The 14,295-nt window shown below is 34.3% G+C and overlaps 1 protein-coding gene across 1 annotated transcript; it reads left to right on the top strand.

Annotated features, from left to right (window-relative positions):
• The first annotated feature begins 8,243 nt into the window (after positions 1 to 8,243).
• LOC122467889 (olfactory receptor 4K15-like) lies at positions 8,244 to 9,263 on the top strand. The gene is given in 1 exon segment (XM_043554465.1): positions 8,244 to 9,263. A coding segment is annotated over 1 exon segment (975 nt). The 5' UTR covers positions 8,244 to 8,288.
• The last annotated feature ends 5,032 nt before the right edge of the window (positions 9,264 to 14,295 follow it).

Below are 14,295 nucleotides of genomic sequence, written 5' to 3'. Positions count from 1 at the left end.
CTATTTGTGCCAATATCCGAGCTTTATTAATTTATGGAGGCAAACATTTCTTGTTACCAAGTTAGATTTCCCAACTGATTGAAAAACTATACACACATAAACCTGCACGTGAATGTTTCCAGAAATGTAAATATTATTCATCATCACCAAAACACACAAAAAATAAAATGCCTTCTAATAGATAAATGGAAAAATGAGCTGAGACACATACATACAATGGAATACTATACCATAATATAAAAGAATGATTTTCTAATGCATTCAACAAAATAGACAAATCTTAAATGCATATCACTAAATGAAAGAAGATAGTTGAAAAGGCTACATACTGTATACACTAAACATATGATGCTCTGGAAAAGGAACATTTATAGACCCAGAGAACATGTTAATGGTTGCTAGGGGTTTTTGGAAGGGGTATGTGATCAAATACCAGGGGACCTTCTTGTGGTGATGAACTGTATAGTTCATCTGGAGTTTTGGGTATTAATTGAGACTCATAAGCATTCAAAGTCTTGATTCCAGTATTTTTACCTTCAAGAACTTGTCCTGAGAGGCAATTAGGATTTTTCAAGATGACTTTTATATAAGTTATATTAAATCACACTTCCATTTGGGTCATCTGGGTGGCTCAGTCGGTTGAGTGTTCAACTCTTGGTTTCAGCTCAAGTCATGATCTTGTAGTTCATGAGTTCAAGTCCTGTGTTGGGCTCTGCACCAGCAGTGTAGAGCCTGCTTGAGATTCTCTCTCATTCCCTCTCTTTCGGCCCCTCTCCTGCCTGCATGTGCTCTTTCTCTCTCTCACAAAATGAATAAACTTTAAATCCATGAATCAATCAATCACACTTATTGTCAACTGGGAAAAAATACTTTATATTTTCTACAATGTAGGAATAATTATTTTATTTATAAATTGGAACATAATGCAACCATTTAAAATCAAGTTTACCAGTTCTATATAACAACGAGCTAAAATGTTCATGATTCATGTTCAGAGAAAATAAGCATTAAAAAAAAACTATATAAACAGTATGATCCCATATACAATAAATTTTGGAATTAAATATAGGAATATGAAAGAAGTAGACATCATCTATCATATTGATGATTTAAGCCTCATATTTCAGAATATAATGATCACATAAGCAGAGTTGGAATTTATTGTGAAAGAAAACAAGTTAATTTTGCAGATATTAAATTTGTGGTACATACTAAATCTTAGAATTAGAGGTGGTTTACTCTTAGGCTTTTTCTTATAAAGATGTAAAGTTATTTCAATGTATTAAATCTCCCAGCAGGACATCCTAAGGAGAAAAGAAAATCCAAAAAACAGATTTTTAGAGGTTATATACATGAAAAGAGTAGTGGAAAGAACAGGTATCCAGGAAGGGTACTGGAAGTACTGGTCAAAGAGACATTTAGGAGTACTCTAAATTCATGTATATGGGAAGAGATGAACCTTCAGCTTGGCTCTAATCATAAATTTAAAATGTTCCAACCTGTGGAAAATGAATCAAGGTAGAGCAGGAGAGGTGTTAGACAAAGTATTAGAAGATATGTCTCCAAACTGGGCAGTACAATCTCAGTCATATAACTAACTCCTCAAGAATTCATTCAACCCATCTAGCTCATTTCTAGTGTTCATGTTAGCATCAAGACTCTATGTGAGAGTAAGAAGAAAACTCTTTCTTTATTCTTTTATATTGTCCTTGAATATAAACTAACTTCATGGAAAGAGAAAATCAGAGCTTAACTCAACAGCATTTTTTTTCTAAAAATTTCAACTAAAAAAATTCAAATTTTTGTGAGATTACTTTAATCTCACAAGGGGATTTAAGTCCCTTCACTTACTTCTTCCTAATCTGTAGGATGTAGTGTTTATACTGTAAAACAGCTCTCGGTGCTCTACCCTAGAATGCTTGCTCTGGAAACCAAGCATGTGGCTCTTCTAGAACTAATAAAATACCAAGACCTTGCACTGCTATGTACCATGCAAAGGCACAAATATCTTTTCATCAATTTTTGAGACTCCTGGAAGCCCTTGTTCTAAAGTTCTCCTGAAGCAGAAAGGAATAACCAATAAAATTATACATTGCTTTTCTTTCCACCATGTTACATTTTCTCCAGCAGGACAAAGTATTTCCAGCAGTCCTGCAACTTTCTCCATTTCTCCATTTGCAGAATTCTCAAGGTGATGCAGTGTAACTCTTGTGTGCAAACAAACTCTCTTATGTAATTAGTCCTAATGAAGGTGATTTCTATTATTACATCTCTCTTCTGGGTCTCTTGATCACTGCAATCCAGTGACATTAAATTGCTAGTTAGCTTCTAACTATTTTGATGGCTTTTCTTATATCTATGTGCTGAGGATACTTCAAAGTATAAATGATAGAGATTAAAGTATGGAAAGACATGGGTTCCTTACATTCACACCCCATCCAGTGGATCCTGAAGAATGTTGTTTTCCCAGTCGGTGCAATATAAGGATAAGAAGAGCACTGTTGTTCGGTAGCCTCCTAATTCCAGTCACAACAGAGAACAGAGAAAACTAGCCCTCACCCTTTCAATTAATCTTTGAATATTCTATGTCCACTTTGTCTATTAACTGGCCACATATCCTAACTCTGAGTAGTGACTGATGGCCATATCACTTTCCTGAAACCAGAATGAGTTTACCCTTTTAATTTAACATACTTTTATTTCAACCAACCGTTTGTAATTTTATCATTGAATTAGCTTTTGGAGGGGTGCCATGCTTTCAAAACCCAGAGAATTAGAGAATATAAGAATTATGAGGGAGATTTTTTCCCTCCTTTTTTGAAGAGAAATGGAGCACCATGAAGGGTGGGTGATTTGCCTCAAGTCGTGAAGTTACTCATTGAGAGTTAAAATTTGAACACTTTCTATAACTCAGGTTAATATTTCTCTTATAGTCTACAGTATCTTTGGACATAATCTATTAATTTGGACTTAGGCTATTTGAAATATTATAATTTAGAATGTTCTTTGTTAATTCATGACTAGAACATACAAATATAAGTAACATGAAAATTAAAATATCCTGCTTGATATATATCCTACTTGTGAAAAAAAAGGAGGAGAGCCCATATGTGATTGCTATCTTTTAAAACATTATTAATACTATGGTAAATCCATTATATTGCTATTATACAAAATGTTTGATTCAATTACTTCATGATCATTTATAACACATCCCTGAGAAACAGGGAAAAAACTTATCTACACTTTGAATGAAGGAGAATTAAGACAAAGGGAAGAAAAAGCCTAAATATTCCCTAAACATGGTTTTGATAAAATGATGCAATATTTCCACTACCTCTGTTTACAGACCCCAAATCATATAATAAATACTGTATCGTAAGTGATATTTTGTAAAAATATTCTTGCTGATATTTAAAAGAAAACTTAAATGAAATGTTGTAGATTAAGTTGTTGAAACTTCCATTCATGAACAATGTTTAAATCTCTGAAGAATTTCATCCATACTTATGGACCTGATGAGCTTAAGTTGAAAAAAAAAAGCATTTTCCTAATATATGTGGGTAAATATTCTATACTTGAGGTGCAATGGAGACTAAGAAATAATACTTTTCATGTGATTTTTAGTTACATATAATTGGTATTGATTTCTACAGGTCTCTATTTGTAATCATCTAGTGTACTGTACTGAAAATATAAGCAAGATAGCTAAAGTTAGGTTAAATTATTTGCAAAACTATGAACCAGAAGATTTTGTTTTAGCCTTTCTTCCTTTTTGTCTACTTCTTTGCCTCTTAGATTCCTGACTGCTCCAAGTACTCTTCCAGCTACTCTGGACATAAATTCAAATACTACTGCATCTAGCCCTCTCTCACTTCTATGAAGACAGTCTATCCTGGCTACGGACATCCTGAGTCTATTTCCTTCTTATTTAAAATGAAACTTTATGATTCATTTCTTCAGAGCCAGGTATACTTTCTTAGGATATGTGGAAGTAACAATTAAATTCTTACCAACCATTACTGACTATAAATTACAGGCTATATCCACACTTCCCATTTCATCTTAGGTAAGTGAAAGCACTTTGTCAGTATCTTTACAAACACCACGCACCAGCATTTGTCTCCACAGTGACTGTTATATCTCTGATCTAGATTTAGAGAGGGAGGGGAAAGGGAGTAGTAATGCTGGAGAGCTTGTGAAAGATGTATTTTTATCCGAGAAAACTTGCTGGCCTCTGTAAACAATACTCCTACTTACTTCACTTAATCCACCAGTCATATTATCCAAGATGGAAGTAGTAGGAAAAGATTTATTTGACAGAATTTCAGAAAGGAGGGACCTGAGTGTCACCCAGTACAACCTAGCACACCTAGTACAACTTTGTATGCATGTATTAATTTACGTTCAAATAGTACAAGAAATGAAAGATTGGTCTTTACAGTAACACATCTACTAATTAGAAACTCAATCTTGGATGAATCAATCTTGGATGAATGCTATCTTTGAGTATGTAAAATTATCAGAAAATACTTAGTCTGATCTGAAACAATACATTATTAAGAATATTTACGTATTTTTAGTCATTACAATTGATTAAAGATTTCTCCATACACTTGTCCAGAGTATTTTTAAATTGAGAAATTGATAAAAACTACTCTTGCAAACATTTGATAGCCACATGAAGTTGTAATTTCTTAAGATTGTTGAACATTCTCAGAAGAGCCATCCAATAAAATGGAAAAGCTCAATTAGATGTTGTCAACTATATCTGCAACTGATAAAAAAAATTTACACACTTACGCTCATATATAATTGGTATTTATGACACAGTCCATTGATTACTTTACTGTGAATATTTATTGAACACAAAGTATATGGCAAGCGTTGTGATAACTTTTGAGGAAGAAATAGGCACCTTTCTCAAAAAATTGAGTTTGATGTTAATTCTTGCTCATAAGTTTCTATTTCAGTAGGAAAAAGTCCTACTTCGTATTTTAAGCAACTATTTGAAAGTTAAAAAACTTTTCACATAATGCCCTTGGTTGTCACCTTGTGCACTTAAACCAAGTCGATCCATTTTTAAGAGCATATTTATTGCTTTACAAAATACCTTTGCTGGTGTAAGGTGTACCTACCTGCTTTTTTACCAGCTGGATTTTCTGCTCCCTTCCACTACAATATCAATTCTATGAAATCAGAAATGTTTGTTGTGCATGTCAATATATTTTAATGCTTAAACACTGCATGGTGCATACACGATGTGGGGCCATGTAGCAAATGCTCAAGAAAGAATTCTTTAGACTTTTTTGGTGCAAAAGGTGTTTTTATTAAAGGACAGACAGGACCAGTGGGCAGAAAGAGCTTCACGGTGATTGTGAGGAGCAATTAATTATATATTTTTAAGTTGGGGGAAAGAGAAAAAAAAGAAAAAAAAGATTTATCATTTGTGTAATTAAGAAACATTTTCAGTGTCTCTTTAGAATAATAATGTTCCCATATTTAATATTTGAGGATAATGAGCCCTGAAAGGCTAAATAATCTGCTCAGTTATACAGCTTTAAATTTAAGTTTTTTTTAAATAGCTTTACATTTTCACCACATGACAGCCATTTTATTTGGTGGAAAAGACAGTCCATTTCATCTAAAAAGAAATGTGTAGTGAGTGAAGGAAAATGAGGACTCACCAACTTCTCTAAATAAACAAGGGATAAATATTGGTAAATGATCTCAGAAGAGGCACCTTACAAACCTAACTGCTCTATCACTAGTGCAAAGCACAGTGCCCTGAGCAAAGGGGCATTTACATACTTACATAGCAAATGAACTAAAAAAGAATTCACTTTCTTTGTATTTTGTTAAAGTTTATTTTGAGACAGAGAGAGACAGCAGGGGAGGGGCAGAGAGGAGGGAGAGAGAGAGAATCCCAAGCAGGCTGTGCACTGTCAGCACAGAGCCCAAAGTAGGGCTGGAACTTACAAAATCATGAGATCAAGACCTGAGCTGAAACCAAGAGTCAGACACTTCACTGAGCACCCAGGTGCCCCTAGAATGCATTTATAACAGAAGAATTTATGTTGAAAGTACATTTATTCAGAGTTTTTGCTGCTCATCATTTTGTTTTTTTTTATATTAAGAAACCCAGTTCTTGACTGAATCAATTTGCCTAGTATTTTCCTCCATGGAAAACAGGGTCTTTTCTTTTTCTGGGCCCCTAAGAAGCCATTGCTGATGAAACAACAGTGCTTTGCTGAAGATTTATCGGTATGATTCCTGTGATTTTCTCACATAAATGGATTATGTGTTTTATTCCTAAGGAACTAGAAAGTCTTCTCTGCTACCTGTTTCTGCTGTATCTCTAGAAGGTCTCCCTGGGAGAATCATTTCCTGTGCTTAATTTGAGGCTTTGTTGCTCCTGACAGGACACATATGAACCCCTAATTAGTTGGTCTTGTTGGATATCATTTCCTGTCCTTCTTCTAGGCATTCAATACAGTATTTGGGTCAAGAAATCTGTGGGTCAGGGTGTTTCCCAGGGACAACAAGCCATGGTGTGTGCCTGAAGTTAAGTTAAAAACAGGCTACCAAGAAATGATGAGGAAGGGAGAAATGTACTGAGGAGAATGTAGTGGCTTCTCAAAGACAAACTTATTCCATTGTATAATTTTACTTAAAGCTTGCTCTGACTTCAGACTGCTGTTAATCTCTTCTGAAATTCTTAAAGTTGTAGTCTTATATAATCAGTGATGATACGTGACTTAATTACTTGGGGGAATTTTCTAGAAAACTGGAGATTTGAAATATAGCAGTGAGTCCCTGAATGTGGTTTTTGGGAGTTAAAATTATTCATCACAGTCTCTGTCCTTAAGTGTAAATCCTCCATGAAACTCAAGGAAACACTAGGCAATTTGCAAATTAGGTCTAAGAAGATATTAATATCAAAAATGCAGATAATTAGAAATCAATAAAATAAAAGACACTTTCTTCCAAAGGCCTGATTTAGGTGTAGAGGGAGATACTTCTTTAAATTTCACCTTTTATTTTTCTTATTCACTATATAATGTTTCCAAGTTCTAGGTAGTTTGCTTTCAGGTAGGTAGTTCGCTTTCAGGTAGGTAGTTCCAAGTTTGCTTTTCTTATAAAAGCAAAAATAAAAAGTAAAAAAAGAGCAATAGGGAAAAGTGCTGATAAAACAAAGTAGATTAACTGAGTGGAAAAGAAGAAACTTTTTTTTCATGGTCTAAATTTCTTACTATGAATACTATTATGCAATATAACTGTAATCTTTAAAAGCCTCACCAAATCAAATGAAATGTCAACCATAATTCAAAAATATGCCTATAGTCATTAACAGCAATATCTGAGCTTAGTGAAATAATATCAGGGAATAATTGAGAACAAATGTACTAGTTTCCTTCATATAAGAGAACTCCAGGAAGAGCTAAGTCACAGCTCTAGACCTTTGGATTTTAACTAGGTTTTGTACTGTCATGTAATTTGTAAATGAATAGAGGAGGGAGTAAGATCTAGTCACTCAAGGCAATGGGTCTGCCTATTGAGCTCTTACACAAATGTAATGGTGTCTCTTTATCTCCTGGTTTATTTTTTATTAATAAAATAAGCACAAAAGTACACCAAAGAGAATTTTATATCTTGTAAGTTTTCACAAAGCAAACATTTTCACCTCAAGACAGAACATTACCAGCACTTCAGAAGCCCTTCCCGTCATCTTCCTGTCCCTATTCCCTTCCAGGATAATGACCACAGGAGCTTTTTTAATACCATAGATAAGTTTAGCCTATTTTTTAACTTTATTTAAATAGGTTCATACAGTACACGGGCTTTGTGTCTAACTTTTGGGGTCAACATTGTGAAATTATCTCCCTCTGTGTCAGTCATTTAAAAAATGGTTATATCATTTATTGTAGGAAAAAAAAGATTCAGATTTTGTTTCTGTAGTTTCCTAGATTGGATTTCTATAATATCAAGAAAAACATTTCAGATTTCCAATTTCATTTGTAAAGTAAACTACATTCCTCAAATTCATGTAACTGAATATACCAATGTCAAACATCCCCTCAATGACTCTCTCCTCCATCCCTCTTTAGTATTGCTGTTATGCTATCTATATAATTTTTAATTATGAAATGATACATGAAAATTCAGATATATAAACATAAGTAGAAATTTGAATCCCTAAGGAAGGGAGCAGAACTGGGAAATGCAACCCACTGATTGATCTCTGTCTCTCTTCTATTCAGGTAGCAAGATAAGTTCCTGCCAAGTCAATGAATGAGACAAATCATTCCCGGGTGACAGAGTTTGTGTTGCTGGGACTCTCTAATTCCCAGGAGCTCCAACCTTTCTTGTTTGTCATATTTTCACTACTTTACCTAGCAATACTGCTGGGAAACTTTCTTATCATCCTCACTGTAACCTCAGATTCTCACCTTCACACCCCCATGTACTTCCTGCTTGCAAACCTCTCTTTTGTAGATATATGTGTTGCCTCTTTTGCTACACCCAAAATGATTGCAGACTTTCTGGTTGAGCAGAAGACCATTTCTTTTGATGCCTGTTTGGCCCAGATTTTCTTTGTTCACCTTTTCACTGGCAGTGAAATGGTGCTCCTTGTATCCATGGCTTATGACCGTTATGTTGCTATATGCAAACCTCTCCACTACATGACAATCATGAGTCGCCGTGTGTGTATTATTCTTGTTCTCATCTCCTGGCTTGTGGGTTTTATCCATACTACTAGCCAGTTGGCATTTACAATTAACTTGCCTTTTTGTGGCCCTAATCAGGTAGATAGTTTTTTCTGTGACCTCCCTTAGGTGACCAAGCTGGCATGCATTGACACTTATGTTGTCAGCCTACTTATAGTTGCAGACAGTGGCTTTCTTTCTATGAGTTCCTTTCTCCTCTTGGTTGTCTCCTACACTGTGATACTTATCACAGTCAGGAAACGCTCCTCTGCTAGCATGGCAAAGGCCCGTTCCACGTTGACTGCCCATATCACTGTGGTCACCCTATTCTTTGGACCATGCATCTTCATCTATGTGTGGCCCTTCAGCAGTTATTCTGTTGACAAAGTCCTTGCTGTGTTCTACACAATCTTTACTCCTATTTTAAACCCAATTATCTACACTCTAAGGAACAAAGAAGTGAAGGCAGCCATGTTAAAACTGAAGAGTCGGTATCTGAAGTCTGGCTAGGTTTCTGCAGCCATAAGAAATGTTCTTATTCTGGAAACAGAGTAAACTTCACAACTGTATCTACTGTAGCCTCCTCTCTCGACAATTACAAACGGAATCCCTATGATGTTCAAGCAGATCATTTTGACCAGGGGAAGGGTTAACTTGAATGAAAGAATAATGATAAGAACAAAAAGCCAGATAATGGACCTTAGTGATACTTAAATTCTCTTCCTTTATTGTGTGATTTTTTGTTTCTATTTCCTAGTTTTTAATCAAAACTTTTTAATTTAATATATAGCCTTCGAATACATTGAGAAATGGCATTTACTCATATAGGATAAATAAGCTGTACTCCCTCTCAAAACAGTACTGCTCAGATGCCAATTTTGGAGTTATACTAGATATATACCTCTGTACAACAGAGATAATAGATTTATTTATTTATTTATTTATTTATTTATTTATTTATTTATGAATAAACCTAGATAAGGATGCATTTCACACAGTACTATGTAAGTAACAGCACAGGAAGACAATTCTATGATTGGTGTTAATGGAACAGTAACATGTAAAACAGCAAGGCTATCCAGCAAAGGCATTTATAGTCAACACTTTCACAAATCTTTCTTCAATGGTGCTGTTTAATATATATTAGTCATAGAAAGCAACTCACTGAATAAATTTATTCATGAGAGTGTTTTGTATTGTGTTAATTTCTGTTTAATAGTGATAAAATATCAGAGATGAGTTAAAATTCTCTACCACTTGTCATCATGATGATAGGAGCCTGAAACTTCATGATTCTTTTTTTCTCAGATAAAGTAGTTTTATATATTAAGAGGTAGGAATAATCATTTTTCTATGTGGACTTAATTAAAATTTTATTTTTATATTGTGTAATTCAGGTCTAGAACATGACAGAACCCTATTTCAAGAACTTCAGGGTAGCCATGAACTTATTCTTCCATGACCACTTATGAAAATAAGATTTTCTATGATTGCTCACTATAGGTTATTTTAGGCTTTTACTCTTATTGCATTGAGGTTTTTCCTATTTTTTCTACTGTGTTCTCACAATCTGTTATAATGTTACCTGTTTTCTAGATTCCAATCCTTAGAATCTCCTAAAGGGATTTTATAATTGCTATTACTGAGAGAAAACCATAAGTTCTAACTTTTGAGTCAGAGGTTATTAATTTATTGTGGACATAAAGGCTTAAAAGCAATTCGAAAAGGGATATTTACAGAGATACAGGGCTATATCTAGAAATAAGAAAAATGACAAATAATCTAACTTTACACCTAAGAGAAGAGAAAAACAACAAACAAAAACCAAAGTTAGGAATGCCTGGGTGGCTCAGTCAGTTAAGCGTCTGACTTCAGCTCAGGTCATGATTTCACAGTTTGCAGATTCGAGCCCCGCATTGGGCTCTGTGCTGGCAGCTAAGAGCCTGGAGCTTGCTTCAAATTCTGTGTCTCCCTCTCTCTCTGCCCCTCCCCCACTCACACTCTGTCTGTCTCAAAAATAAACAAACATTAAAAAAATTTTAAAAAAAGACAAAAGTTAGCAGAATAAAGGAAATAAGAAAGATTAGAATGGAAATAAATGAAAGAGACTAAAAAAATTAGAAAATTTCAATGAAACTAAGAGTTAGTTCTTTGAAAAGAAAAACAAAATTGCTACCTGTATAGCCAGACTCATCAGGAAAAAACACAGGACACATATAAATAAAATCAGAAATAAAGAGTAGTATCAACTGATACTATACAAATCAAAGGATTATATGAGAATACTATCAAAAATCATATGCCAATGAATTGGACAAACTAGAATGAATGGATACATTCCTTTTTTTTTTTATAATTTTTTTTTCAACGTTTATTTATTTTTGGGACAGAGAGAGACAGAGCATGAACGGGGGAGGGGCAGAGAGAGAGGGAGACACAGAATCGGAAACAGGCTCCAGGCTCTGAGCCATCAGCCCTGAGCCTGAGGCGGGGCTCGAACTCACGGACCGCGAGATCGTGACCTGGCTGAAGTCGGACGCTTAACCGACTGCGCCACCCAGGCGCCCCTGGATACATTCCTAAAAACATAATCCAACATCTTAAAAGTATCTTCCAAAACCGAGTCAGGAAGAAATTGAAAACCTGAACATACCAATTACTACTACAAAATGAAATCCACAATCAAAAGATTACCAACAAATAAAAGCCCAGGACTGCATGGATTCACAGGTAAATTCTATCAAATATTCAAAGAATAGTTAATACATAATACGTCATATCAACAAGAAAAAGAATTAAAACCATATGATCATTTCAAGAGATGCAGAAAAAGCACTGGAGAAGTACAACATCCATTCATGATAGAAAAAAACCCTCAACAAAGTAGGTTTAGTGGGAACATACTTCAACATAATAAAGACCATATATGAAAAACCCACAGACCATATATGAAAAACATCATACTCAATGGTGAAAAACTGAGAGCCCTTCCTCTAAGATCAGGAACAAGACAAGAATGCTTGCTTTCACCACTTTTATTCAACACATTACTGAAAGTCCTGGCCACAGCAATCAGACAAGAAAAAGAAAGAAAAGGCACCCAAAGAGGCAAGGAAGAAGGTAAACTGTCACTACTTGACACGACATGACACTATAACAAACCTAAAGACTCCACCAGAATTCTACTAGAACTGATAAATGAACTCAGTAAGGTTGCAGGATACAAAATCAATATGCAGAAATCCATTGCATTTCTATACACTAATAATGAAGTAGCAGAAAAAGGTACCCTCATGTACTGTTGCTGGGAATGCAAATTGGTGCAGGCACTGTAAACAATAATATGCAGGTTTCTCAAAAAATTAAAAATAGAATTACCATATGATCCAATACTACTGGGTATTTATCCAAAGAAAATAAAAACACTAATTCAAAAGAACATATGCACCCCCACCTTTATTGCAGCATTATTTACAATAGACAAATTATAGAACCAACCCAAGTGTCCATCTATCGATAAATGGATAAAGAAGAAGTGGTACGTATATATACACAATGGAATATTATTCAGCTATAAAAAATGAAATCTTGTCATTTGCAGCAACATAGATGGATCTACAGTGTATATATTAAGTGAAATAAGTCAGCCAAAGAAAGACAAATACCATATGATTTCACTCATATGTGGAATTTAGGAAACAAATGATCAAAGAAAAAAAAAAGAGACAAAAAACCCCCCAGACTCTTAAATATAGAAAACGAACCAATGATTACCAGAGGATAGGTGGGGGGAGGGGGCAGTAATTGGTGAAACAGGTGAAGAAGATTAAGAGTACACTAATCACAGAAATGTATAGAACGTTGAATCACTATATTGTAGACCTGAAACGAATATAACACTGTTAATTATACCGGAATTAAAAAATAATAATAAAAAAATAAGAGTTAATACCTATTCTCCTCAAACTATTCCAAAAAAAAACATAAGGAGGAGAGCTTTCAATTACAACACATCCTACAAGGACAAACTACACATAGACACCACAAAAAAAATGAAAACTACAAGCCAAAACCCTCATTAATACAGATACAAAAATCCTCAACAAAATATTAGCAAACCAAATCCAACAATACATTAAAAAAATAATTCACCATTATCAGGCAGGATTTATTCTGGGGATGCAAGAAGAATTTGGATTGTATTATAAATAAATGTAATACACTGTATCATAAAAGGAAGGATATGAATCATATGATCATCTCAATAGAGGCAGAAAAAACATATGACTAAGTAGAACATCCATTCATGATAAAAACACTCAATAAAGTGGATTTAGAGGGAATATACCTCAACATAATAAAGGCCATAATGAAAAACCCATAGCTATTATCATACTCAATACTGAACTGAGAGTTTTCCTCTAAGATCAGGAACAAGACAAGGACATTTTCTTTCACCACTTTTATTCATCATAGTACTGGAAGCCCTATTTCACAGCAAACAGACAAGAAAAAAAAAGAGGCAACCATATTGGTAAGAAAGCTAAACTGTCACTACCTGCAAATGAAAGGATGTTATACATAGAAAACACTAAAGACTACACCAAAAAACTATTAAAAGTATTTAATTCAATAAAGTTTCAGGATACAAAATTATACACAAAATTGGTTGCATTTCTATACAGTAGTAACAAAGTAGCAGAAAATTAAGAAAACAATTCCATTTACAACTGCATTAAAAAGAATAAAATACCTAGAAATAAACTTAACCAAGGAAGTGAAATACCTGTACTCCAAAAACTATAAAACACTGATGAAATAAATGGAAGATGACACAAACAAATGGAAAGACATTCTATGTTCATGGATTTAGAGAATACTGTTAAAATGTCCATACTACCCAAAGCAATCTACAGATTCAATGCAATCCCTATAAGCATTTTTCATAGAAATAGAAAAATACTAAAGTTTTCATGGAACTAAAAAAGACCTTGAATAACCAAAGCAATTTCAAGAAAGAAGATAAAAGCTGGAGGTATCACAACTCCAGATTTCAAGATATACTATAAAGCTTTATTAATCAAACCAGTATGGTATTGGCACATGCACGCACGCGTGCGCACACACACACACACACACACACACACACAAACACACACGACACGTAGATCAAAGAAACAGGGTAGAGAGCTCAGAAATAAATCCATGCTTGTATAGTAAATTAATCTATGACCAAGGAGGCAAGAATATACTGGGGAGAAACAGTCTCTTCAATAAATGGTTCTGGGAAAACTGGACAGCTGCTTGCAAAAGAATGAAATTAGATGCCTTTCTTATACACAAAAATAAACTTCAAATGGATTTAAGACCTACATATGAGACCTAAAACCATAAAAATCCTAGAAGAAAACACTGGCACTAATCTCTCTCCTATTTGCCATAGCAGTATTTTTCTAGATAGATACCCTCAGGCAAAGGAAACGAAAGAAAAAATACACCTAAATAAAAAAGCTTTTCTCAGCAAAGGAAACAATCAACAATGCAAAAATGCAACCTACTAAATGGGAGAAGACATTTGCAAATGATA

The sequence above is a fragment of the Prionailurus bengalensis genome, chromosome B3, assembly GCF_016509475.1.
Source record: "Prionailurus bengalensis isolate Pbe53 chromosome B3, Fcat_Pben_1.1_paternal_pri, whole genome shotgun sequence".
In the NCBI taxonomy this organism is placed as follows: Eukaryota; Metazoa; Chordata; class Mammalia; order Carnivora; family Felidae; genus Prionailurus; species Prionailurus bengalensis.
Note: the sequence above shows the minus strand (reverse complement) of the source record. Positions and strands in the feature narration are given on the sequence as shown.